Source organism: Macaca thibetana, chromosome 3 (assembly GCF_024542745.1).
Source record: "Macaca thibetana thibetana isolate TM-01 chromosome 3, ASM2454274v1, whole genome shotgun sequence".
NCBI lineage: Eukaryota > Metazoa > Chordata > Mammalia > Primates > Cercopithecidae > Macaca > Macaca thibetana.
This window is the reverse complement of record NC_065580.1, coordinates 175,842,329-175,869,694: the sequence shown is the minus strand read 5'-3', so window position 1 is coordinate 175,869,694 and position 27,366 is coordinate 175,842,329. Positions and strand designations below refer to the sequence as shown.

General features: G+C 34.3%; 2 protein-coding genes across 5 annotated transcripts in view; one reads left to right on the top strand and one right to left on the bottom strand.

The window, feature by feature from the left end:
* Positions 1-27,366, bottom strand: part of LOC126949611 (ATP synthase subunit f, mitochondrial-like) — a 739,455-nt gene that overhangs the window by 447,023 nt on the left and 265,066 nt on the right. The window lies entirely within an intron of this gene.
* NCAM2 (neural cell adhesion molecule 2) overlaps positions 1-27,366 on the top strand; it is a 566,845-nt gene that overhangs the window by 375,981 nt on the left and 163,498 nt on the right. For all 4 annotated transcript variants that reach the window (XM_050782162.1, XM_050782165.1, XM_050782164.1 and 1 more), the window contains exon 9: positions 26,531-26,681. In XM_050782162.1, coding sequence (XP_050638119.1) covers positions 26,531-26,681 — 151 coding nt within the window. The remainder of the gene's footprint in view (positions 1-26,530; positions 26,682-27,366) is intronic.

The following is a 27,366-nucleotide window of genomic DNA, read 5'->3' as shown; positions in this document are numbered from 1 at the left end:
TGATAACTCAAATATTATTGGCGATATTTCCATTAAAATATAATTGATGTACAGTAGTAGGGTGATCCAAAAATATATTAAATCAACAGCTTAATCTTTTTGTCATAATTTAGCATTTTCTTAAGATGCACTTGTGTATACAAATTAGAAACCTCTTTAATTAATGTTGTGTACTTAATTGTAATATTTAAATGTATATAATAAAGCTTAAGACAAACCAAAGCTCTTTCCCCAGAATATGAAATAGCCATAAATCAAAATTTTGAATTGTCTTGTACATACTAAGCAATCTGTTGTTTTTATTAAAAGCCTTTCTTTATTAAATTAAGCCATGCTTTTTTCAAAGCCTTGATCTGAGATATATGTGAGATTGTATGTTCAAAGTGTTTTAACATAATTTTGTCACATAACGAACACCCACTAAATGTTGCCACTTTATATGAACATCTCTCATCTATTTGTTCATTTGTTTGTTTCTGTTTTGTTTTGTTTTTTCAGACAGAGTCTAGCTCTGTTGCCCAGGCTGGAGTGAAGTGGCACGATCTTGGCTCACTGGAACCTCTGCCTACCAGGTTCCAGTGATTCTCCTACCTCAGCCTCTCAAGTCGCTGGGATTACAGGCACACGACATCACGCCCAGCTAATTTTTTATTATTATTACTAGAGACAGGGTTTCACCATATAGGCCAGGCTGGTCTTGAATACCTGACTTCAGGTGATCCTCCCACCTCAGTCTCCCCAAATGCTGGGATTACAGGCTCTCATCTGTTTTTGAACCAAAGCTGGTTTGTTGTTGTTGTTGTTTGCTTGTTTTTTTGAGACAGGGTCTTGCTCTGTCACACAGGCAGGAGTGCAGAGATGCAATCACAGCTCAGTGAAGCTTCAACCTCCCAGTCTCAAGCATCCTCCCACCTCAGCCTCCTGAGTAGGGGGACTACAGGCACATGCCACCATGACCAGCTAAATTTTGTAGGCTTTTATTTTATTTTATTTTATTTTTTATTTGGCTGTTATTGTTGTTGTTGTTTTGTAGAGATGGGATTTTGTCATGTTTCCCAGGATGGTCATGAACTCCTGGACTCAAGTAATCCACCTGCCTGAGCCTCCTAGAGGGCTGGGATTACAGATGTGAGCCACCTTGCCTGGCCCCAAAATTTATTTAGATCATCTCTTATTATCATTCTTCATGATAAATAAATGTTAGTATACATAGAAATCACAGATATTGATGAATTATAATGGGAAGTCATGGAAAGTGTTACAAAATCAAAGTTTAATTCTGACTTTCTTGCTTTTGGTGTGTCGTTGACCATGTTAGTTCTCATCTCTGATTTCAGTTTCTGCATGTACAAATCAGGATAGAAGACCTACCTGAAAAAGAGTTCTGAAGATGAAATGAGATTACATGTAACAATATCTCAGATACAAGCCAAACAACTTGAAAGTGCTTTTTTGTTTGTATTTGTTTTTGTTTTTGTTTTTGTCTTGAGATGGAGTCTCACTCTGTTGACCGGCTGGAGTGCAGTGGCACAATCCCGGCTCACCACAACCTCCGCCTCCCGGGTTCAAGCAATTTTCCTGCCTCAGCCTCCCGAGTAGCTGGGATTACAGGTGCCTGCCACCACGTCCAGCTAATTTTTGTATTTTTAGTAGAGATGGGGTTTCACCATGTTACCATGTTGGCCAGGCTGGAAAGTGTTATTTTCCATTATTCTTGGAGTTATCTTATCTTCATTCCATATTATACATACTGTGATGTTGCAATTAAATTTTTCTTAAAGAAAAATTAATATGTTAACTCCGTTTCAATGATTGCTGTCACACAAGAGACTAGATAAAACTTTTTTAAGCATAGTCATATGTACTTTATGATGGAATACCATCTAAAAAACGACTGAGTCTTCTACCCCTAGTTGTCAGAGATTGTGCTTTCTTATCATAGCTACAAAGTTTGCTCTAAAATAATCTCTAGCAATATTAATTCAAGGATTCCTGTATCAGGTTTTGCCACACTAAATTCCAGACCTTGTGACTGTATATCACATTTCTCTTGGAAGTTGACAATGTCGGAAGTCTGCATTTGGCTCTTGTCATCACCGTCTTGTGTTTGCCTTCAATCTCCATCCATACAGGGGAGTGCAGATGAAGTCTTTAGGGTCCTGTCCTAAATGAGAATAGATTCTCAGGCCTCTGTTAAGTGATGAAGGACAGTCTCTACCTATGAGACACAAAATCAGATTAGAAATTTCTTACATCATCATCTTTTTCTTCCCTTTCTCGCACATCTGTCTGGCCTAACGCCTCCAAATTTTTCCTATGTGGGAAGTGAGTCAGTTTTTTCCTTCTTTGGGCCATTGTACACCTTTCACATTTTATAGCAGTATATACTGATTTGGAATAGATTCTTCAACATTCTAAGAAGTACCTAAATAGGGCATTAAGGTAGGAAAAAAAGAACACGTTTTGCTCCACAAAACAAGTTATTGAAGAATGCTTTGTTCTTCATCTGTTTTTCAAAATATGTTTTTATATCATGTGATAAAACTGGGTTTTTTAGATTTGTCTAAAAATATTATGTTACTTGTCAATTTTAGTATTAAATTGAAGTAAAAAGTTCTACCGAGGGAGTGATTTTGCCTCTAGAATTCTTACAAAATGACAAACATAACAGTAAGTAATTTTATATATATGAATAGAATGTTTTATATCATAAATATAAAGTGCTTATTATATCATCTAGCAGATGACATCTCCCTTGTATCATTTATCATCTCTTAAGATACAGAATCTATAATTATTTTATTCCTGTTGTACGTGTCCTACCTAGTAAATTATAGACCAACATCCATTAGAAATTAATCCCACTCTGCATTGAATAAGTATCTGAAATGTACAGCAATAAATTATAACTATCTTAAGGCAGCATTTCTCAACTTCAGTCATTTGATAATCAGTTTCATCTCTTTTCTGTATTCATGTGCTGCCTGAACTGTTACATGTCCTCTTTCTTCTTTAAATTGAATTGTTTTTATTTATTCTTATCTTTACCCAAATGATCAATGAAATTAAAAGTATGGTTCATATGCCAGTTATATTTTTAAATGCACATTAAAATTAATACAAAATATACAATAAAATTTTTTTTGAAAATATTACCTAACCTCTCACAGGGGTTCACAGATCACATTTTTAGAAATTCTGATTTTGTGTCCAAACATATTTCAAATTAATGTGATACAAAATTTAGCTATGAAATATTGAGTGGGACATGTTTGAAGATATTTATTTTATTTTTTAAATTTTTATTATTATTATTATTATACTTTAAGTTCTAGGGTACATGTGCATAACGTGCAGGTTTGTTACATATGTATACTTGTGCCATGTTGGTGTGCTGCACCCATCGACTCGTCAGCACCCATCAACTCGTCATTTACATCAGGTATAACTCCCAATGCAATCCCTCCCCCCTCCCCCCTCCCCATGATAGGCCCCGGTGTATGATGAGGATAGAACCCATTTTCTATCCTCCTATTTGTGGGTCCATGCACTTTTCTCCAGTAAAAAATATGCTTCACTTCACTAATGGGTACTGAGTTTATTCACAAATCACTGGAACAGAAACTCTTTTAATTCCAATCCTTAGAGCCCAATGATTCTTTTAGGATGATGCCAATAAACTGAATAAATAAGGCAGTGGGATTAGCTTTAAAATAAATTTCTTTCCTTTTTTCTGCTAAAGTGAAATAATAAAATGCTGGCCTTGGTCTTAGGCTAGATCACCTGCATAACTTGTAATCACAATAGTAGTATTTTCTGTTATTTTGCATTTATTGAGAAAATGTATCTTTCTGTATTAAATAAAATAAACTGATTCAACATTAATTTTTGTACTGTGAGTGCAGATTTACCTTCTGTTCCTTCCAATAAGTAGAAATATTAAAATTGAAATTTAAGATTGTTTCATGACCAGGCATGGTGGCTCAAGCCTGTCTTTCCAGCATTTTGGGAGGCTTAGGTAGGTGGATTGCTTGAGGCCAGGAGTTCGAGCCCAGCCTGGCCAACATGGCAAGAACCCATCACAACCAAAACTACAAAAAATTAGCCGACGCTGATGGTGTGTACCTGTAGTTCCAGCCACTTGGGATGGGGCGGGGAAAAGGGGGTTGCAGGACGCTGAGACAGGAGAATCACTTGAACCCAGGAAGCAGAGGTTGCAGGGAGCCAAGATCCTGCCACTGCACTCCAGCCTGAGTGACAGACTGAGACTGTGAAAAAAAAAAAAAAAAAAAAAAAAAGAGACAGAAAAAAGAAAGAAAGAAAGAAAAGAAAGAAAGAAAAGAAAAGAAAGAGAAAGAAAGAAAGAAAGAAAGAAAGAAAGAAAGAAAGAAAGAAAGAAAGAAAGAAAGAAAGAAAGAAAGAGAAAGAAAGGAGGGAGGGAGGGAGGGAGGGATGGAAGGAAGGAAGGGAGGGAGGGAGGGAGGGAGGGAGGAAGGGAGGAGAGAGAGAGAGAAAGAAAGAAAAAGAAAAAGAAAGAAAGAAAGAAGAAAGAAAAGAAGAAAAAGAAAAAAGGCAGGGAGGGAAGGAGAGAAGGAAGGAAGGAAGGAAGGAAGGAAGGAAGGAAGGAAGGAAGGAGAAAATATTATTTCTTTGCATTGTATTACTATTATTATTATTATTATTAGAGATGGAGACGGAGTCTCACTCTGTCACCCAGGCTGGAGTGCAGTGGCACGATCTCGGTTCACTGCAACCTCTGCCTCCCGAGTTCAAATGATTCTCCTGACACAGCCTCCAGTGTAGCTCAGACTCCAGGCGCAAGCCACCATGCCTGGTTAATTTTTGTATTTTTAGTAGAGATGGGTTTTGCCATGTTGGCCAGGCTGGTCTTGAACTCCTGACCTCAGGTGATCCACCCACCTGAGCCTCCCAAAGTGCTGGGATTACAAGCGTGAGCCACTGCTCCTGGCCTTAATTTTAAATCAAAGTAGGGATAGTCACCTTTAACAATTAGCTTTACATCAGCACACACAGATACACATAAATTGTGGTTTTTCCAAAGTGGACCTTGCTGTTTCCATAGTGTAGAAATAGTATTTTCCTCCATTAATTTAGACACAATGATCTGAAGAATACATAGTTAAAATATTTTTGCAGATTAAAATACCAGTTAAAAAGGAATTTCTCTCAGTAATAAAGTTAGACAGTTCCTTAAATACAAGCACGTGAATAAAATATGATGCTTTAAAATTTCTAACAATTTAAATATCTCACCATGTAAATATTTCTTATAACATGGCTGCAGTCATTATTATATAATTATTTTATTCTCAATTATATTATTCTTTGTTATATACATACAAATATTTTATTGCAATTTAATATTGTCATTTATGGTTCAGGGTTCCTGCTGTGGATTTAAGCAAACACACTATATATATATATATATATTTTTTTTTTTTTTTTATTATTATACTTTAAGTTCTAGGGTACATGTGCATAACGTGCAGGTTTGTTACATATGTATACTTGTGCCATGTTGCTGTGCTGCACCCATCAACTCGTCAGCACCCATCAACTCATCATTTACATCAGGTATAACTCCCAATGCAATCCCTCCCCCCTCTTCCCTCCCCATAATAGGCCCTGGTGTGTGATGTTCCCCTTCCCGAGTCCAGGTGATCTCATTGTTCAGTTCCCACCTATGAGTGAGAACATGCGGTGTTTGGTTTTCTGTTCTTGCAATAGTTTGCTGAGAATGATGGTTTCCAGCTGCATCCATGTCCCTACAAAGGACACAAACTCATCCTTTTTGATGGCTGCATAGTATTCCATGGTGTATATGTGCCACATTTTCTTAATCCAGTCTGTCACTGATGGACATTTGGGTTGATTCCAAGTCTTTGCTATAGTGAATAGTGCCACAATGAACATACGCGTGCATGTGTCTTTATAGCAGCATGATTTATAATCCTTTGGGTATATACCCAGTAATGGGATGGCTGGGTCATATGGTACATCTAGTTCTAGATCCTTGAGGAATCGCCATACTGTTTTCCATAATGGTTGAACTAGTTTACAGTCCCACCAACAGTGTAAAAGTGTTCCTGTTTCTCCACATCCTCTCTAGCACCTGTTGTTTCCTGACTTTTTAATGATTGCCATTCTAACTGCTGTGAGATGGTATCTCATTGTGGTTTTGATTTGAATTTCTCTGATGGCCAGTGATGATGAGCATTTTTTCATGTGTCTGTTGGCTGTATGAATGTCTTCTTTTGAGAAATGTCTGTTCATATCCTTTGCCCACTTTTTGATGGGGTTGTTTTTTTTTTTCTTGTAAATTTGTTTGAGTTCTTTGTAGGTTCTGGATATTAGGCCTTTGTCAGATGAGTAGATTGCAAAAATTTTCTCCCATTCTGTAAATGGCCTATGCACTCTGATGGTAGTTTCTTTTGCTGTGCAGAAGCTCTTTAGTTGAATTAGATCCCGTTTGTCAATTTTGGCTTTTGTTGCCGTTGCTTTTGGTGTTTTAGACATGAAGTCCTTCCCATGCTTATGTCCTGAATGGTATTACCTAGGTTTTCTTCTAGGGTTTTTATGGTAGTAGGTCTAACATTTAAGTCTCTAATCCATCTTGAACTAATTTTCATATAAGGAGTAAGGAAAGGATCCAGTTTCAGCTTTCTACTTATGGCTAGCCAATTATCCCAGCACCATTTATTAAATAGGGACTCCTTTCCCCATTTCTTGTTTTTGTCAGGTTTGTCAAAGATCAGATGGCTGTAGATGTGTGGTATTATTTCTGAGGACTCTGTTCTGATCCATTGGTATATATCTCTGTTTTGGTACCAGTACCATGCTGTTTTGGTTACTGTAGCCTTGTAGTTATAGTTTGAAGTCAGGTAGCCTGATGCCTCCAGCTTTGTTCTTTTGACTTAGGATTGTCTTGGCAATGCGGGCTCTTTTTTGGTTCCATATGAACTTTAAAGCAGTTTTTTCCAATTCTGTGAAGAAACTCATAGGTAGCTTGATGGGGATGGCTTTGAATCTATAAATTACCTTGGGCAATGTGGCCATTTTCATGATATTGATTCTTCCTATCCATGAGCATGGTATGTTCTTCCATTTGTTTGTGTCCTCTTTGATTTCACTGAGCAGTGGTTAGTAGTTCTCCTTGAAGAGGTCCTTTACATCCCTTGTAAGTTGGATTCCTAGGTATTTGATTCTCTTTGAAGCAATTGTGAATGGAAGTTCATTCCTGATTTGGCTCTCTGTTTGTCTATTACTGGTGTATAAGAATGCTTGTGATTTTTGCACATTGATTTTGTATCCTGAGACTTTGCTGAAGTTGCTTATCAGCTTAAGGAGATTTTGGGCTGAGATGATCGGGTTTTCTAAATGTACAGTCATGTCATCTGCAAACAGGGACAATTTGACTTCTTCTTTTCCTAACTGAATATCCTTGATTTCTTTCTCTTGCCTGATTGCCCTAGCCAGAACTTCCAACACTATGTTGAATAGGAGTGGTGAGAGAGGGCATCCCTGTCTTGTGCCAGTTTTCAAAGGGAATGTTTACAGTTTTTGCCCATTCAGTATGATATTGGCTGTGGGTTTGTCATAAATAGCTCTTATTATTTTGAGGTACGTTCCATCAATATCGAATTTATTGAGCGTTTTTAGCATGAAGGGCTGTTGAATTTTGTCAAAAGCCTTTTCGGCATCTATTGAGATAATCATGTATTTTTTGTCTTTGGTTCTGTTTATATGCTGGATTATGTTTATTGATTTACGTATGTTGAACCCGCCTTGCATCCGAGGGATAATGCCCACTTGATCATGGTGGATAAGCTTTTTGATGTGCTGCTGGTTTCGGTTTGCCAGTATTTTATTGAGGATTTTTGCATCGATGTTCGTCAGGGATATTGGTCTAAAATTCTCTTTTTTTGTTGTGTCTCTGCCAGGCTTTGGTATCAGGATGATGTTGGCCTCATAAAATGAGTTAGGGAGGATTCCCTCTTTTTCTTATTGATTGGAATAGTTTCAGAAGGAATGATACCAGCTCCTCCTTGTACCTCTGGTAGAATTCAGCTGTGAATCCATCTGGTCCTGGACTGTTTTTGGTTGGTAGGCTATTAATTATTGCCTCAATTTCAGAGCCTGCAATTGGTCTACTCAGGGATTCAACTTCTTCCTAGTTTAGTCTTGGGAGAGTGTAAGTGTCCAGGAAATTATCCATTTCTTCTAGATTTTCTAGTTTATTTGCGTAGAGGTGTTTATAGTATTCTCTGATGGTAGTTTGTATTTCTGTGGGGTCGGTGGTGATATCCCCTTTATCATTTTTTATTGCATCTATTTGATTCTTCTCTTTTTCTTCTTTATTAGTCTTGCTAGGGGTCTATCAATTTTGTTGATCTTTTCAAAAAACCAACTCCTGGATTCATTGATTTTTTGGAGGGTTTTTTGTGTCTCTATCTCCTTCAGTTCTGCTCTGATCTTAGTTATTTCTTGCCTTCTGCTAGCTTTCGAATGTGTTTGCTCTTGCTTCTCTAGTTCTTTTAATTGTGATGTTAGAGTATCAATTTTAGATCTTTCCAGCTTTCTCTTGTGGGCATTTAGTGGTATAAATTTCCCTCTACACACTGCTTTAAATGTGTCCCAGAGATTCTGGTATGTTGTATCTTTGTTCTCATTGGTTTCAAAAAAAATCTTTATTTCTGCCTTCATTTCGTTATGTACCCAGTAGTCATTCAGCAGCAGGTTGTTCAGTTTCCATGTAGTTGAGCGGTTTTGATTGAGTTTCTTAGTCCTGAGTTCTAGTTTGATTGCACTGTGGTCTGAGAGACAGTTTTTTATAATTTCTGTTCTTGTACATTTGCTGAGGAGTGCTTTATTTCCAATTATGTGGTCAATTTTGGAGTAAGTGCGATGCAAACACTATATTTTAAAAATTATTTACTTAAGCCAGTTTCATTGGAAGGCAAAAATCAATGGAGTGAACTTTTCACATCACATTTAACTGTCCACTGAAAATTCTTAGATTATTTTTATTTATAAAATGTGAAATTACATTAAATTGTTTTTCTTTTTTTATTCTTAGGAAAATGTAACTTCTTGAAAATAAATTTTATAAAATATAAGCAGTGAATTAATCAGTCATAGGAATTTATGTAATTAACATTTCCTTTATTACTAACCCTAATTCACTTAACAACTATCAACAAATATTGAAGACTTTTGTATTGGCATGTGCTAATGTAGACACAAGGAATGTAGCACTAAAAAATATAAGTTTCGCCAGGCTCAGTGGCTCATGCCTGTAATCCCAGCACTTTGGGAGGCCCAGAAGGGTTGATCATCTGTGGTCGGGAGTTTGAGACAAATGTGGCCAACATGGAGAAACCCCATCTCTACTAAAAATACAAAATTAGCAGGGTGTGGTGCCACATGCCTGTAATCCCAGCTACTTGGAAGGCTGAGGCAGGAGAATCGCTTGAACCCCGGAGGCAGAGGTTGAGGTGAGCCAAGATCATGCCATTGCACTCCAGCCTGGGAAACAAGAGCAAAACTCCGTCTCTAAATAAATAAGTAAATGTTTCTTGCTTCGTCGTGCATACAATTTAGGAGGGGAGATGAAATTAAACTGTATTTAAAATTAATAGTCAGTTTTTTATGAATATACACTTTTGAAATATGCAGTTTTCATAAAGAAAATACCAGTGTTGAGTATGGACTTTCACAAGGTCACAAATATAGCTTTGGCATATTTCTTTACACTTACACAGACCCCATTCAATGAATTTGCCTCACAGTCCTCCTTTTCAGTGTATTTTGCAAGCTATATCACGAAAATATCTCCTCATAATTTGTTTCAGGCTGACAAAAATTACTTAGACTTTGATTATAAAGAATGCAAAACTTAAAAAATGTGTAATAGTATACTTAATTGGAAGCAACTTAATATTTTAGGGAGCATTTTCAGATTTTGAACTTCCTTTTTTCTGCCTCAAATAGAAATCACCAAAAGGAGACCAACAAATCCATAATTATTGATTTAAAATATGGAGTCTGTAACATTTCAAATGTCTGTACTTTTTAAAAAAGCTCTGGTGAAATGAAAAACTAAAATATAAAAAAAAGGTATATTTATAGCACTGTCTTTAAGATTGAAGGACAGTATATAAGTCTTTTTTTATACATCCTTGTGAGTAGTTATACTTCTGGGCAAATTTTTTATAACTTTATTTTTATTACTTTTATGAGGAATTTTATTTGTACCATTTTACCAGACCCTAAAGGTGCATTCTGGGATGCAGTTATAGACAATTCTTACTGTTTGATTCTAACACGAATAAAAAACCAAATAATACAGAACAAAAAGCCAAGAACAAATGTCAAGGAGAGAAGCCTAATATAAAAATCAAATAAATAAATAAACTTAATAAAATACTTTAGCAAATAACTGAAGTCACAATAATATGTTCAGATATTTTAGTCATACATACAGTGGAACTAGACACATTGCTTACATACCATGCATGGTAGTACGTCAGCAGGGTTGTAATCACAAAAACGTGTAGAATTTCCAACAATCAGAGATTATGGATAATGGAATGCATTACATTCCAAACAAGAGAATGTCTATTCCTTTGAATTTCTCTAGCATTATCTGCAAGATCATCAATGTCTAAAACAAAATATTTTCATTTGACGTGATGTTGCCTTAGAGGGTCTCAAATAATCTAGATTTCTCTGATATTCTGTCTTGTTTAGGATTTAGATCTGTGAGTTAATATTCGGCATAGTGGGACTAACTCACTTTTGTATAGAATCACATAAGGAGCTGTATACAAGTAAACCTGATTGAGCCTCACTCCCTAAGATATAACTGCACCTACCTTTCAGATCTTTTGATACACTAAACTTTCGGTTGGGATCAAAGAGCTTTATTTTGCAAATGTCCAGAAATGGTTCTTGTGTATATATCCTGTAGAGATCCTCTGTCTTTGAAATTACTGTATTTATTCCGTCGCAGACACACACACGCACGCAAAACACAAAAATACACACACATCCACATTCATGTAATATTTGTTACTTAGAAAAATTATTATGATTTTGGTATTAAATACAACTGCATATAGAATAAGTTACATAAAACAAATTAGTTAATATCACTCCTGTCTTCCTGATCATAATAGTTTTGGCATTCCAAGTTTACATAAAATAGAGCTTAATGAACTAGTATTATGTGGCAGTTGTAACACTGATTTGTCTGCTCTGTGATAACAGGTAAATTGTTATACCTTTTTCTGATACAAATCCACCACTTATAAATAAGTTTCCTTCAATCTGCAACATTTCCTTGTTCTGTAGGTCTTCCAGTTGGCTCAGTAAATATTAAAAAATTTTAGATAGTTTTTATTCATATAAATTAGATATTTACTAACTTTTTAGTTGATGATTTTCTAATAACATTGTATAGTGAGGGAATGTTTCTTCAATTTTCTTCTGTTTAGCTTTTCATATAAATCAATTAGTAAGGAAAGCCAAGGTTACTTGGATGATGTCTTTGAATTGGAAACAAAAGTCAATTTCTGATTGTAGAGAAGAATGCTAACCAGCATACCACCAGTTCCTGGCACCTGTAGATTTCAACGCTGTATGTGTGCTTTTCTTTTTTCTTGGTGTTTTTTTTTTTTTTTTTTTTTTCAACAGAGATAATGGACTTTTCTGAAGGATTTTTTATTTGAATGACATTTTAAAGATCTACCTAATGCATTTTTTCATACTAGTGCTCCGAGAGCAATAATATAGGTCCCTGCTGGGCAGTAGGCAAAATGGATACTTCTATTCCCCATCTGATGTAGGTGGTAGAATATAATCAGGCCTGTTAGAAATCTTCCTTGATGCTTCTGAGCTTGCTGAGAGGTGGGTTTTCAATCATTTACAACTTTCTGAAATCTTTTTCTGCACACAGCTTGAATAAAGATTTTCAGAAAAGTCTAGTCGTATGTTGCAAAAGTCATTTTAAAAAATTATCTTTGAAATAATTCTAGATAATATTTTTAAATTGAATATGTCTTTTTAAAACATCATTTACTAATAAACGATTATTTTGAAGTCTATAATAAGTCCTTTCACTTAAAAAACTGTCATCAGTTTTATAAGATGATGTGATAGTAGTTTACAATTTTATAATACTTATTTGGGGGAAGATGTTGTTTATATACTAAAAGTGATTTTAATAAGGCTTTGCAGCAAAACATGTATTATTTTCTTCTTATAAATACCATATTCTACATGCAGATTTCAGTTAGCATTTACATCTGCTTATGAAATAGTCTACTACTACACTTGAAGAAAATATATAATCATATCACTATAAAGAAATTCAAATACATAAGTGAATATTAATAGACTTAACAAAAAGAACAAATTTCTGGTAATGTAATTTGAATTAGGTATGTGGTATTCTAGTGAATAATGTTAGATATGTTTAAACAACAAGATGAAATAAATTTGATTGAATGTATGTACAGCAATGTGTTTTGGTTCAATTTTTAAAAAATATATAGAAAAACAATTTGAATAAATTGTATACAAGTAAGTACAATATGAAAATATTTGAGCACACATTCTAATAAAAATTGCAGAAAAGCATACATTTGATGAATTTCATTGTCGAGGTTAAGCATGCAACAAAAACCAGTGTGTAAGATAATATTTCTTTCACAATAATTAATGAATAACTTTGAATCCCTTACAACAAAAATTGCCTTAACACAGAAGTTGCAGTGGATTCATTGCTCTTGAGTCAGGGATTAACATAATAAATTTTAAAAAGATATATTCAGTGAACATATTCAGTTATACCACGTGTTTAGTAGCTGTGTTTATTGAGGGTGAAAACCTCTTAGATAAGAATCTTTCTTCACTATGATATTATATCCTCATGTTCTATCTCTTATGATAGCATCATTGCTCCTGTTTGGTGATCTACAAAGTTTTTGTCTAAGTCTTTCATTCTCGGAAGTTAGATGATTTTTAGATTGACAATAATATATCTACTTATAAGATAATGTATTTCATACTTTATCAAATAAGTAGGAATAGTAAAATTCTAGTATGCATAAATCCTACCATTTCCCCCAAGGTAAGTGAGCACTTACCTTGCTCACTCCTTTTAATCACCAACTTATGTTTTACTATCTATTATAATAATCAGTGCATTGTGTATATGCCAGACTTTTTTTTTTTTCGCTTAAAGAAACATTTCTGGCAAAACAAAAGTCATGGTTTAATTTACTTTTATCCCCTTTCTCCACATGCAGTAGCACAGCTGAACGTAGCTGAAGAAAATCCCACAGTCATTTTAAATAGTCTCTATTTAAAATTATGATCCAGAACATAACGTGAATTCTTTCTGCTGCCTAGAACTCATCCTACCTTTTCTTGGTTAATTTTCTTGATCACTGTTTTAGATAACTACTTCAAAAATTGTTACCACGTGAACCTGGGAGGCAGAGCTTCCAGTGAGCAGAGATCGCGCCACTGCACTCCAGCCTTGGCGACTGAGCAAGACTACGTCTCAAAAATATATATATATATATGTATATATGTATTCTCAAATTTATAAAACTCCTCTGTTATCAAAAAGCTCAGCTGATGATTCACTTCCTCTTTTACTAATTAGTTGGAAACAGAAGAAAATCTTAATAGATCCTGACTACTACACCTGCACGCATACCCAGTGGAACCTGTATGAAATATCTGAGTGAAATAACATGAATGAAATATCTGAGTTTTCACGTGGAGTCTAGATTTCATCCTCTCTAACATATTGTGGACAACAGTCCAGTAATTCATCTCTCTATACCCAGCATGTTTTATAATCATACCTCATTGATCATTACTGTAATGTTTGAAGTTATTCTTATTTATCTTGATACACACACAAATGCACACACATCCTTCATACGTATGTGTATATTTATGTGTGTGCCTATTCCTCCAATTATCTCTTGAACATACTCCAGTTAGATTTTACCACTCCACTGAAACTCTCTGGCAACCTTACCAGTAACCTTCACTTTATGAAACCTAATGGTTGACCTAGTTAAACAATCTCTTCTGTTTGTACCATGTTTTTTGGCTTCTAGTGAACTCTCTTGGTTTTTCTCTTACTACTCTGTTCACTTCCTCAATCTCTTTTGATCATTCTTTGTCTTCTAGTTGACACCTAAATAATTGGGCACCCTAGTCTGACATTTGTTCTTGGATTTCTCTAATGATGCTGAGTCCTTGGTGATTTCATCTAGTCTTACGGCTTTAATGATCAACTGGATGCTGTAATCTCCAAATTTCAACTGTGGACCTCTCTACTGAACTCATCTTCTATGTCCAATGACTTACCAGACAGCTCCACTTGGATATTAGATAAATCTTTCAAAGTTAAAATATTCAGTTCAATACTGTACTTCTTTTTCCCCTAGATTCGCTTTTCCCCCAATCATCCCATTCTCATTAAGTGGTGTGTTTTTCCATTTAGGAAAATGCTTGAAATCATCTTTGGCTTTTATTTATTTTTATTTTGGCTAGAAATGCAATTTTTAACTGTTACTTTTGGTTCAGAGGTACATGTACAGGTCTGTTATATAGGTAAATTATATATTGTGGGGGATTGAAGTACAGATTATAGAAATCCGTATTTTTAGCAAATTTTGTTAGCCCTACTTTAAATATATCCATAATTCAATTACTTTTCAACAACCAGCTGTTACTGCCTTGGCCCAAGTCATCCATCAGTACTTGCCTGCGTTATTTCAATAACTTCTTAAGAGGTCTTAATACATCCACACTTGTGCCTGTTATTCTCATTAATATGGTTAGATTGATTCACCAGAAACAAGCTATATAATATATTGTTCTGTTCAAAAGTGTTTAATATTCTCATATTATGTGGAATTCTCTGCTCTTACTTAATGGTTTTACATGATAGACCACTTTTCCAATTGCTGTTACCATCTGCTTTGCCTCATATTCTACTTAAAAAAACAAACAAACAAACAAACAAAAAACACCTGAGACAGGGTCTTGCTCTTTCACCCAGACTGAGTGCAGTGCTGCAATCAATGCTCACTGAAACCTCGAACTCCTAGGTCAACCAATCCTCCCACCTCAGCCTTCTGGGTAGCTGTGACTACAGGCACATGCCACCATGCCCGGCTTATCCTACTCTTAAGATCAATTAATTTTAGCTAAATGAAATTTCATGTTTCCTCCATCAATCCTAGGGTATTGCAAACTCTTCAATGGTAGTTTATCCATTTAGAAGACTGAAAATTGCAAGTCTTAAATTCAGTGAAAGCTATTTCAAAACTTTAATATGCTTACTGCAGTTTTGAATGATTTTTTTGTATTTTCCAAGAGAGTGCTTGAACTGTCAAACTGAAATCTATATGATAGACTATTGATTTTTAACAGGTAATAACTGTGAATATATTTAGGTTAATTGTTGGATTCTTTAGACAAAAACTAAGGATAAAGTTCAGTCCACTGTCATTCAACTTACAAAATGAAAAGTCAATTCAGAGCTTAAGTATATGAAACACTATAGTTAATTTTCTGTATGGCTATTTGCATTTAATTCCAAAGTTCACTATACCCAGTAGAGTGACAAGAGCTTTGATAATACTGGAATCAAAATTTAAAACCAAACACAAATTTATATTAATTTTCTAGTAGCATATTAATTGATAAACATTTGAATAAATAGATGTAAATTTTTGATTGATTGGTGAATAATTTGTTTATAAACTAGAATCTCTTTTGGGGCCAAATGATAGAGAAAGTGATAATTAACATATCATACACAAGTTTGTAGAAGCAAGAGACTAAAGAGCAATGAAACTGCATGCTTTCGTTTTGTGTATTATAGAGAACATTTTGGAGATTTATTGTGACATAACTACCTCTTTCTACGTTACTGGAAACATGGCTAGCTTTGTTTAAATCAGCATCATGAGTTGGCACACTGCAGATATTACCACTAGGTAGAATACTTTTTAAATACCCACTCATACAATTTGCCACAATTTTCCCTGTACTATAAATACTCAAACACTTTTCATACCTGCATATCCTGACACAGTATTAGAAGCTGGATAAAGGCTGTTTCTTATCACTTTTATATGTTAGCAAAGATACATATAATTTCCTAGACCATTTCTGCTTCGTGGGTCTTTAGCACCCCTGTCACCAAATTTACCTTTAATGAAAATATTCATAGTGTTTTATTAATCATCTGGTGATTGATATATATTAGTGTAAAGATTCATCACAACCTGACACACAATTTTCCTTGATTTTTATAGAAAAGGTATCATATGGAATATATACTATGCCTTGTATACTTTTTTTAAGTTTTTTTTTTTTTTTTTTTTTTTTTTTACAAAATCCATACTGTATCAATGGTTTATGGTTGTTGCAGCATTGTATATTTTATCCAACACTGGGAAGGTGTTTTAATAAGACTTCTGGCTTTGCTTGAAAAGGATACATTTTATCAGCATTTCCAATCCTGTTTCTCCAATACACTATTTTATCTTAATAACTTTCTGTTAGATCCTCTCTGAAGAGTTTCTTATCTTTTAATTGAAGACTTCTAACAATTACAAGAAGCTTGATCTGTATATACAGTGTTTATATAAATTACCTATTCTTCATGGAGGGTTACTTTACGCTAAGACAAACAAAAAGCAAAAACAAAACCAAACAAAAGCAGCTCAATGGAGTTCATCTATGTGTTATCCAGTTATTCAGTTATTGGTTGTTTCTATATCTCTATAACAAAAATAATTTGATGAAATTGCAATTTTCAGATTTTGATTGTTTTAGTAGTTTTGATGTTTCTTTGATGTTCTATATAAAATGTTTCCAATAAATATAGGCATATTTATTTAAAGATAAATGTTATAAATTATATATGAGTTAGGCAGAAAGACAGCCTGAGGATCATTCAAAGCTCACAATATGGATATATTTTACCCTTCTTGAACTTCTCACCCAATGTGTAGCTATAAGGCATCATGGCAAATCAAGTGTATGAACCATTCAGCATATCTCCATATTCAAAATAAAACACTTATTTGCTATAATAATATCAGCACATACAACAATAATTATACACATAGGTTATATAAGATTTCTTATACATCTAATGACATAGACATGATAACATGTATTTAGTATAATGTGATTGTTTAAAAAGAAAATATGTGTGTGTGTAACCTGCATATAAATATACATATATGTATGTATATATTGCCAGATACTTTTAATTTTCTGGTATCAGTGCAATTAAACCAATGCTATTAATAATGATGTGTTCTATAACATAACAAATCTCATACTGGTGACAAAATGTGGTCACTAGATGGCACTGATATTATGGAACTAGTGCCAATTTAAAATACTTTTTGGAACTTCCATAATGGACGAAGTAGAGTCTGATTTGCACGATGAACTTAAAAATCCTCAGCAACAACAAAACAAAATGTACAATCTGTTGGGCAGCACATCGATCCCCAAGAGAAGAGAAGCATGTGATGTAAGCTGCATTATTGCTGAAGCCTACTGTCTAGAGAGAGGTTTCAGGCTGGAGCACAGGGACGAATCATTCAATTCTTTTCCCTGTTACGAGACAGTGTTCTGAGTTTGGGTGACAACGTGTGCAGGAATTCACACAGCGGGGTAGCAGAAAGGACAGAGTCCTGTGAAGAAGACAGAATTTCAGAAAGAGAGAGAAATGGCTCTGGAGATCTTCAGTGCTTTCTGTTGGAGATTTCAGTTAATTATTGCTTAGTGCCCGTGTGTGTGGAAACAATGCAAGGCCATAGAAAGAACCACTGAAATGCTAGAAGTGTCGCTTTGGTTGTGCAGCCGTAATAGGCCTAAACTAAAGGCTGTTCCCAACTCACCTAACAGCTTCAAAGCAAACCTCAAAGGAATAAAATTGTTTTCAAGTAACTTAGTGTCTCAGAAGAGACTGGACATACTTAAGGAGTATAAAAACGTACAGCACTCAAAATATATCAATTACAATGTCTGGCATAAAATAAAAAATCATGGCATATGGAAGGTGAAAAAACCCATAATAAGGAAAAACGGAAAGAGTATCAATAGAAACATACCACTGATGACATAGATGATGGCAGTAGACAGGAACACTACCCGATCCATTTTTTTATGTGCCCTGCATATGTATTTAGAAGATACAGAAAAGACAAGCAAAACAAGGAGAGATGCCGATGATATAAAACAGTTCAAATACAATTTTTATATATTAAAAGAACAACATTTTCAATATTGAAAAAGACCTTGAATAGGATTAGTAGCATAGTGGATACTGCAGAAAAAGACTAGCAAAATCAAGACATAGCATCATACTCTTTCCAAAGGTCAGGTGCTATGATTTCCTCTTGGGGGAGTAGATACCCAGTAATGGGACTGCTGCGTCGATTGGTATGTTTAGTTCTTTGAAAAAGCTTTGTACTGTTTCCTGTTTTAGGCAGGAAAAAGATGGATGTATCATTTGACCTGATCTGTGTCTTTTCCATGCTGTGAGTATGGAGTGGACAAAGGCTCAGAATGGGACTTTTATTTGTCTTGGTAGATAAAGCAAGAAGCATAGAGAAGTAATGTTCCCAAAATATTCTGAATTTCTTCATAGTGTATTTTTTGACAATAGACTGTTTTATGGTGATGTATGTGAAAACATACTGAAGGACAAGCACAATGACTAGAGTTAACATTTGTTTAATAGGTGCTATACGTCACACATTGTTACAAGCATATCATCTGATATTGTAGCATCTCCTGTAGGGTATTGTGCTTCTTGCTTAAAAAAAATCTCTCATTTGTCTGTAATTTCAACTAGATTACTATACTGCTTAGGCACTGGGCATTAATTATATCACTGATTATAACAATATTTATCATGTTGTTAATATTTATCAGTGCTCGGCTCAGTACCTAGCACTGAGCCTGCCTAATCTTATTTAATTCTCACCAGACTTGGATTAAAGCAACCAACACTAAATATGTGTATTAGTCCACTTGTGCTGTCATAATTCTTCAAATTAAATGTCATCAAAATCTCAGTAGCTTTCAATACAAAAATCTGTAGGTGTCTTTTAAGTATGCTGTAGCAGCATGCTGTAGACTTGAGTCTGGGTTCTGCTCTGCTCCACATATTCTCTTAATTCAGGAAACAGGCTGCAGGAAAAGATCCCATCTGGGGTGTGATGTTTGAAAATTTCCATGATAAAATACCAAATGTAGTTTTAAAAGAAGACAAATACTAGAGAATAGTGTGATAAAATCCTATGTATATGTCACCCAGCTTCAATAGTTATCAATACTTTGCCCTTCCGATTCACACATTTTAAGTATCACACTTTATCTGTTTTCTAGTAGGGAATTTTGACTTTGTATTAGATACCAAAACATTTTAAATTTTAGATTTTAAAAATAGTTGATCCATATGATGTATGACTCCCTCAAAACCTTGAAACAATGCGGTCAATACTTACTGGTGACTAGTTGCGTGACTTGAGAGCAGTATGGTTTAATAACATGGTATCAGTGTTCACAGGGTGAATTCAATTGTGTGGCATAAATTATCACCACATCTCTGACCATGTTATAATACAGTTTTAAAAGGAAGAGCTTCATAATATAATTTGGCTGATTCTTTCAGATCTCTGTTTGCACTTTTCATAGTTTTATGACAAGAAAGTAGATTTTACCTCAAGATGTACATTTTAGATCTGACTATCTTCTTGGCTTCTTTATCTCTTGGTGATTTTTCTTTTTATAGATTTAGGGGGTACAACTTAAATTTTGTTTTATCGATTTTTTGCATGGTAGTGAAATCTGAGCTTTTATATTAACCATCATCCTGATAATGTACCTTGACATGGAGTCATGTGAAGTGTTTTATTATTTATTATAGGAATTGTCTCTTCCTGTAGTCATTTTTTGTCCTAATTGTATTTTGTCTTTTACTAAATATATTATGTATTGGCCATGGACAAATATTATAAACTATTTGCATGTGGTTCACAGGATTAAGAGAAAACTCTAGCAGCAAAATACATTGTCAATTAAATAGAGTATGGGAAAGTTATTACTTTACTTTGAGATGGAATATATGTAGAATGCTTTTGGAAATCACAATGAAATAGATGGGTGTATGAAACTCCTATTTGTTGCTTAGATCTGCATATCGGTAGATTTAGCCAATTTATTATGTGCTTTACAGATGCTAAAATCTTTACAAATATTCATTCATTTAATCTGCATAGGTATCCTTTGAAATCTATATTCTTATCATACCCATTATACAGAAAAGCAAACTGAGATACCGCTAAGTAAAGTAGTTAACCTCAGGTTTTAGAGATTATAGGTGCCACAGCCAGGATATAAGCCTATCCATTCTGGTTCTGCAGTTTATGGTCCTAACTATTGTATTACATTAAAGTAGGTAGGATGCCTGTGCAATAAAATAATTACTCAGGTCACATTTTGAAAACCAGCATTTTGACAACTGTCAGTTCGAACCACCTAGTCTCATGTTTTAAGTTTAAAAATAAAAATATCTAAAAGGTTTATTTTACTAAAGCTTTATTACCATAATATTTTAATTTAAATATTCATTTTAAAGTATTGAGCATGGAATATGGAATAGACTGTGTACATGTATTAAAATATGGGTACTTATATTAAAACTTAAATGCATTCAGCCATAGTATAATTTTATATAACTATAATAATCTAATGTAGATAACATTTTATACTTAAGGGGTCTGTGACAGAATGCTAGAAATGTTTCTTTTCTCCTTTCTTTCATCAACACTTCCCCATTTGGTCATTTACTAAAAGCACTATCAATTCCACCTTAACATATTTCTGGAATCCACTCACTCCTTTCCATTTTCACTACCATTGCCTTTCCCAGCGTGTCATCAGTGTAATGTATTCCCAGTTGTTCTCCCTCGCCACCATCTTAGTCTTTTGGGCTGCTGTAACAAAATACCATAAAGTGGCTTACACACAACAGAAATTTATTTCCCACAGTTCTAGAAACTAGGAAGTCCAAAATCAAGGTGCTAGCAGGATGGATTTGGTGTGTGCCGAGGGCTCACTTTGTTATAGATGCTGTTTTGTTCTTGTGTTCTTATATGGTGGAAGGGGCTAGCTTGCTTTCTGTGGGCTGTTTTATAGGTCACTAATTCTAATAACAAGGGCTTTACCCTCATGATCTAATCAACTCCCAAAGGCCCAACCTCCAAAAATACCATCACAGTGGGGCTTAGGATTTCAACATATGAACTTTGAGGGGACACAAACATTGAGACCATAGCACCCTCTCTAATTTACTTAATTTTTCCCGCTGTGTGAGTGATCTGTTTAAATCACAAGTGCATCTACCTTACTCCTCTGCCTAAAACCTATCCTGTCCTTTTCCAATTGTTCGTAAAACACCCAATAACCTTCAATAGGTATTTACCTTTTCACAGTGTTATTTACATATAAGTCACATAGCACACAATTCACCCATTAAACTGTACAATTAGAAGCCTTTATTCCTAGAATTGTACAACCATAAACACAATCAATTTTGGATCATCTAATCACTTCTTTTGGTCATCACCCCCCAATCTCCTCGCCACCACCTCCTGTTCCCTTGCCTGCCCTAAGCAGCCTATTCTGGAAATTTCAAAGAAATTGAATTATTCAATATTTGCCCTTTGTTATCAGCTTTTTCCTCTTACTGTAACATTTTCATGGTTCATCCATGTTGAAGCATGTGTGAGTACTTCATTTCGTTTTTGTATTTTTTGTTTTGTTTTTTGTTTTTGCCAAATAATATTCCTTTGTATATATATACCACTCGTTTGTTTCAATCCATGAACCAGTGAATAGGCATTTCAGTTGTTTATGCTTTTTGGCATTATTAATAATGCTGTTATTAGCATTTATGTACAAGTTATTGTGTGGACATACATCATCATTTCTCTGTGGAATGTAATTGCAACTCTCTGTTTAACATTTGGAGGAACCGTCAAATATTTTATCCAAAACATCTGCACCGTTTTACATTCCCACTCACAGCGCATGAGGGTGCCAATTTCTTCACATCCTGGGCCAACATGTGTTAGTTTCTTCACATCCTGGGCCAACATGTGTTAGTATCTGCCTTTTTCATCATAGCCACTCCAGTGAATGCAAAATAGTATCACGGTTTTGATTTAAATGTCCTTGATGGCTAATGATTTTCAGCATCTTCTCTTGATCTTATTGGTCTTTCTTTGGCTTTGGTACTTCTTATTGTAGTGTCTTGTTTGTCTTTATAGCAGCATAATTTTTCTCTAAACTCTTTCATATCTTATCCCCTTCCACTTCTTATTTAATTTGATAGCTCCAGTGAGCTCCTTTAAACTCTTTCAATACAGCATTTTTTCCCTTCAAGTTCAAGCCCACGTAGTTCCCATTTTAATCCTACTTTTCTTACTTTTTTCTTGATGAGGACTGACTTTGGAGGGGTACAACCTGTGCAACTGCACAGGTTTCACACTCTGAAGGACCCCAAGTTTAGGCTAATATGCTGCGGTCATCATCTTGACATTTTAATAGATTTTGAATAGAAACTCCCATGTTTAATTTTGCAGTTGACCTTTAAAATTCCATAGCCAGTACAGTTCCTGACTTATCATTATGACTTGTCCTTCCATTTGACATAAATACCTACAAGAAACTCTTCCTCACGTTTGTCTACCAAATTAGGTTTCCTTTCTGAATGTCATCTATATCAGCGTGCATTATAATTTGTAATTTTTTCCTCTGATCCTTATGAGCTGAGAGACCAAGGGCTTTGCTTTTCTTATCCATTTTTCTTTTTTAGATATGTACAAGTAAACATGCTACTTTATTGATTCCCATTAAAGCATCGAAAATAAATGTTTTGTGTCTAATTTTTGAAACCAAATATTGTACATGCCATCACATGTTTAAAATATCTTATTGGCATGTTTTGGTGTTTGAAATCCTCATTTTAAATTGAATCACATATTTTAAAAATAAAAATTACAAAAACCACTAATGAAATAAACACATTTAGTAGGCAAAAAATGTCCACTTTTCAATTTGAATGCAAGCATATTTCTAGCCCCAGAACCCAGCTAAATGTCTATTACATAGCTGCGGTACATACATAGTTCAGCCTCACAGTTGTTACTCAGGTGGTAAATCATATATCAGAAATAATTAAACATGAACTCCAGGGCCAGACAACCTGGGCATTCAGCTGCTAAAGCTTATACGCTGTGGGACGTGGGCTAGTTACTGAATATTTCTGTGTCTCAATTTCCTAATCTTAAAATGGAGATACTAGCCTCAACCTCATCGTGATATCATGGAGATTAAATAGACTAGGACATGTAAAGCTTTTTGGATGTTGTCTGACAAGTATAATTTGTCATAGGTATGTATTGCCTTTTATCATTATTACATTCAATTCCTATTTGTTGAATAAATTTTTGATTTTATTATCAAAGAAAAGAGGAAGACACCAGGACCTAATGAGGAAACTACCAAAGTGAAGAACTTTGATTGCATATATTTATCTTTCTGACATCATTTACACTGCCAGGAGAAAGGGTAATTATACAAGAGGTCAGCTCATGAAATTGAAATAAGAAGAAGATTAGAAAGCTAGGAGCAAACCCAGAGGAAATATCATTATTGCTAGTAGTAGATAGAAGAATCATACAGGGAGGGAAAACAGTATTTCTGTTTAAAATTCTTAGTATGACTGTAGAAACTGGTGGATGTGATATAATATTAAAACAATTTTGAGAAGGTAGTTTGGATGAATTAATTCTAATAACTTTTGGAGAGTGTTGGTTTTTCTGTCTACATATTTAGCAGTTATGCATTGTCTTTACCTCAAAGTATTCGAAGTTCAGTTTACTTACTCATCAGAGAAATAATGTCATTAGAAATGAGGCAAACAGAGTATCTAAAGCAGGGGTCCACCTGGGGTGCATATTCTTTTGTGGATCTGCATTGATCTTGGGTTCTGCCTGTGGTCCCTATTTGTCTGTCCATCATCAGGAGGACCTCATGACCCCACTCTCTTCTGATCATATTCTTGCTTCTCTCACTTCTTTCTTAAGTCCTCTTAGGGCATCTGCCTGGAATTCCTTTCCTCAACACCACCCTTCTTTCACTATTTACAGATCACAATCCACACTTTGGTTTATCAGGAAACATACCTACCCCATTCCTCCACTTACTCCTAGAAAGATACAGTTTGCCTACATGGTACTTCGAACATTTATTTGTATTGTACTGTAAAATTAGTATCTATCTTATTTGTTTAACTTTAATGCCACCAAGGATATAAACTATTACAGTTCACTCAGCACTGCATTCCAGTGCCTGGCTGCTTATTGTAAAATGCATGTGCGCACGCACACAAACACACACACACACACAGACACAAAATAATTGTTGAATGATTAAGTGACATGATCCATCAATCTCCCAAAAGGCCAAAGGAGTTAATGGTTCTAAAAATGTTCCATGACACAGTGAAAAGAAAAGAAAGTTCTGTAATACTGGCCACCTCAAATATGCTGTGAGCTATAATCAGATTCTAAATTTGGCAATAAATGTCTAGTCAGGTGAGGTCACAAAAAATAACCTATAAACATGACACACTATATAATTTCAATTGTTTGACAATGAAAATAGTCAAAAAAAACTTTGTTGGAAATAAGCTCAGGAAGTGGTTATCACATAGATATTTGATTAAGGGATTTTTGAAAGGACAATAAACTCTAAAAATAATCATATTTTTAAAATATTGAAAAACCGTTTAAGTAAGCGGTTCTTAAATTGACCTTCTAGAAAGGCAAAGAACATAAGATCAAATCAAATTTCAGAGAGTGCATTTTTGTAAAGGATGGAATAATAATGTACAGTCAGACACTTTGCTTTCTAATCATCTTACTTAATTCTGTGATAGAACCTGGAAATACTAGACAGACAGCTAAAATGCCCATTAACCTGTCTCAATCAAGGATCAGATGCATTAAATGAATCTTCAGTAGGTGTTGAATCATAGCCAAGATATAAATGAATTTTCTTTCTGATATTTGTAATGTGTTTCTGTAGCACAAAGAGAGACATGTCCTTTAGAATGTCAGAAACGGAAAAAAAAAAAAATGACCCTGGACTTTTAGTGCAAGTATTTGACTCAAATGCATATTGCGCATCATTACAGAGCCAATGGTGATTCTGAGAATGGCTTCTAATTTTCCTAGGAATCACACACTTGGGCAAAGTGCCTGTTTTTCCAGAATTTAAGTTAATAATTTCAGGTATATTGATAATAACTTTCAAATGCCAACATTTGTACTGATAACATCTATATACACCAGTAGTTTTTCACAAGTCAAAACCTTATCATGTATAACAGGTAATTACAAGAGAACATGTTTATTTTCAAGCGAAGATCATGTAACTTTAAAATTTACTTTTCAATACTGTGAAATAATTACATTTTCTTTATAAAAATGAATAATTTGCTTTGCATTGTTAATAATGTATTTTGTTGTTATATTCCAATAAAGTTAATTAAGTACAAATGTTTAACCCATAGTAAATAATAGCTGCAGGAGTACATTTTCTTTACGCAACTGCATGTAAATTTTACTATAACATAATTTGCTTTCTAAAAATATTGGAATATAATGTTTCTGTCCTAGAAGTTTAAATGATTTTTACATGAAGTACCATAAATATTTTCTCACATTTGTTCAACTATACTATCACACTATGGGATGAAATCTGAAGTTCCAACAAGACTTTAGTAAAAAGCAATTTATTCCAAGAAAAGTATGTAGTTCAAATAAGTCATAATTATTTATTTAGGCAATCAGGAACTATTTTTAATATAATATGAAAATTTGCCAGTAACTCAAAGGAAAGTAGGATGTTGCCATGTAAATAGAGAGAGAAGAAAAGGGAAAAAATGTAAAACAGATCTGTGAAGAGTATTTATTCAAAGCACAGGATATTGTGGAGAGTACAAGTAATTCAAAATAATTGGAATTGATGACATCTAAATTGTAAAGTGCACTTGGACAGAAAGGTGATACCACATGAGAGGTCTTTAAACATCAGGCTGAGTGATTGGGTTTTATTTGGAGTCACTGAAATGCTTTTTATCATTATACAGCCAGGGTACATGAAACCTTCATGAAGCTATGAGAATGTAAAAAGTGTGCTTTTTTAAAAAAAACTTATTCTTAGCTATACAAGAAATACTTTCTACATCAGGAATGGTTTCTTTTTTCTTTTTGCCAGAGAAACATAGGAAGTAACATAATGTTATGTGTTTGGTCACCATTTTGCACACACAAGCATAAAATCTTTCTTTTTCCTGAATCGATGTAAACAGAGCCCAGACGGCCGTATCGAAGTCAAAGGGCAGCATGGAAGCTCGTCACTGCATATTAAAGATGTGAAGTTGTCAGATTCAGGGAGATATGACTGTGAAGCTGCAAGTAGAATTGGAGGGCACCAAAAGAGCATGTACCTTGATATTGAATGTAAGTTGCTTTCCTTTTGTATTTTCATTAAAAGAACTTTGTGTGCTTTGAAAAAATATGATTTTTAGAGGAAAACTAAAATATATATGTAGTTCATGTTTCAGTATTTAATGCATAGCTTTAATGCATATCTAAAATATATGATTTTTAGAGGAAAACAATATATATGTAGTTCATGTTTCAGTATTTAATGCATAGCTTTAGAGAAAATATAGGAAAATCATTCAGTCAGTTATTGGAGACATCTAGTGGATATTACGAGACATTCCACAGTGCTGTATATTTCATCATTTTGATACTGCTTTTTCTGAAACTGGTGACTTTCTTTTTTTGCAACTTTGAACTCAAAACACAATATAAACTGAAAAATATTAATTATCAGTAATTGGTCAGTATCACTTTAGATTTTTTTATTTCTTTATAATATTTATGATTATGTCTCAGATATGTAGTGTTTACATATCTTATTCAAATTGTTACACTATTTTACATTTTCAGAAACTATAAATAGTATTTTAAATGCAGTGAAATGTACTCATATGATATCTTATCAAAATAGTGTTTATTTTCTGTCTGGAAGAAAGGACCATGATGAGGATAGTTTTTAAAATAAATTTAAAAATGTACATAACTATGTGAGATTTGGGAAATGCGAGGGCTAATGTAAGTCAAGCTTTCACAAAAC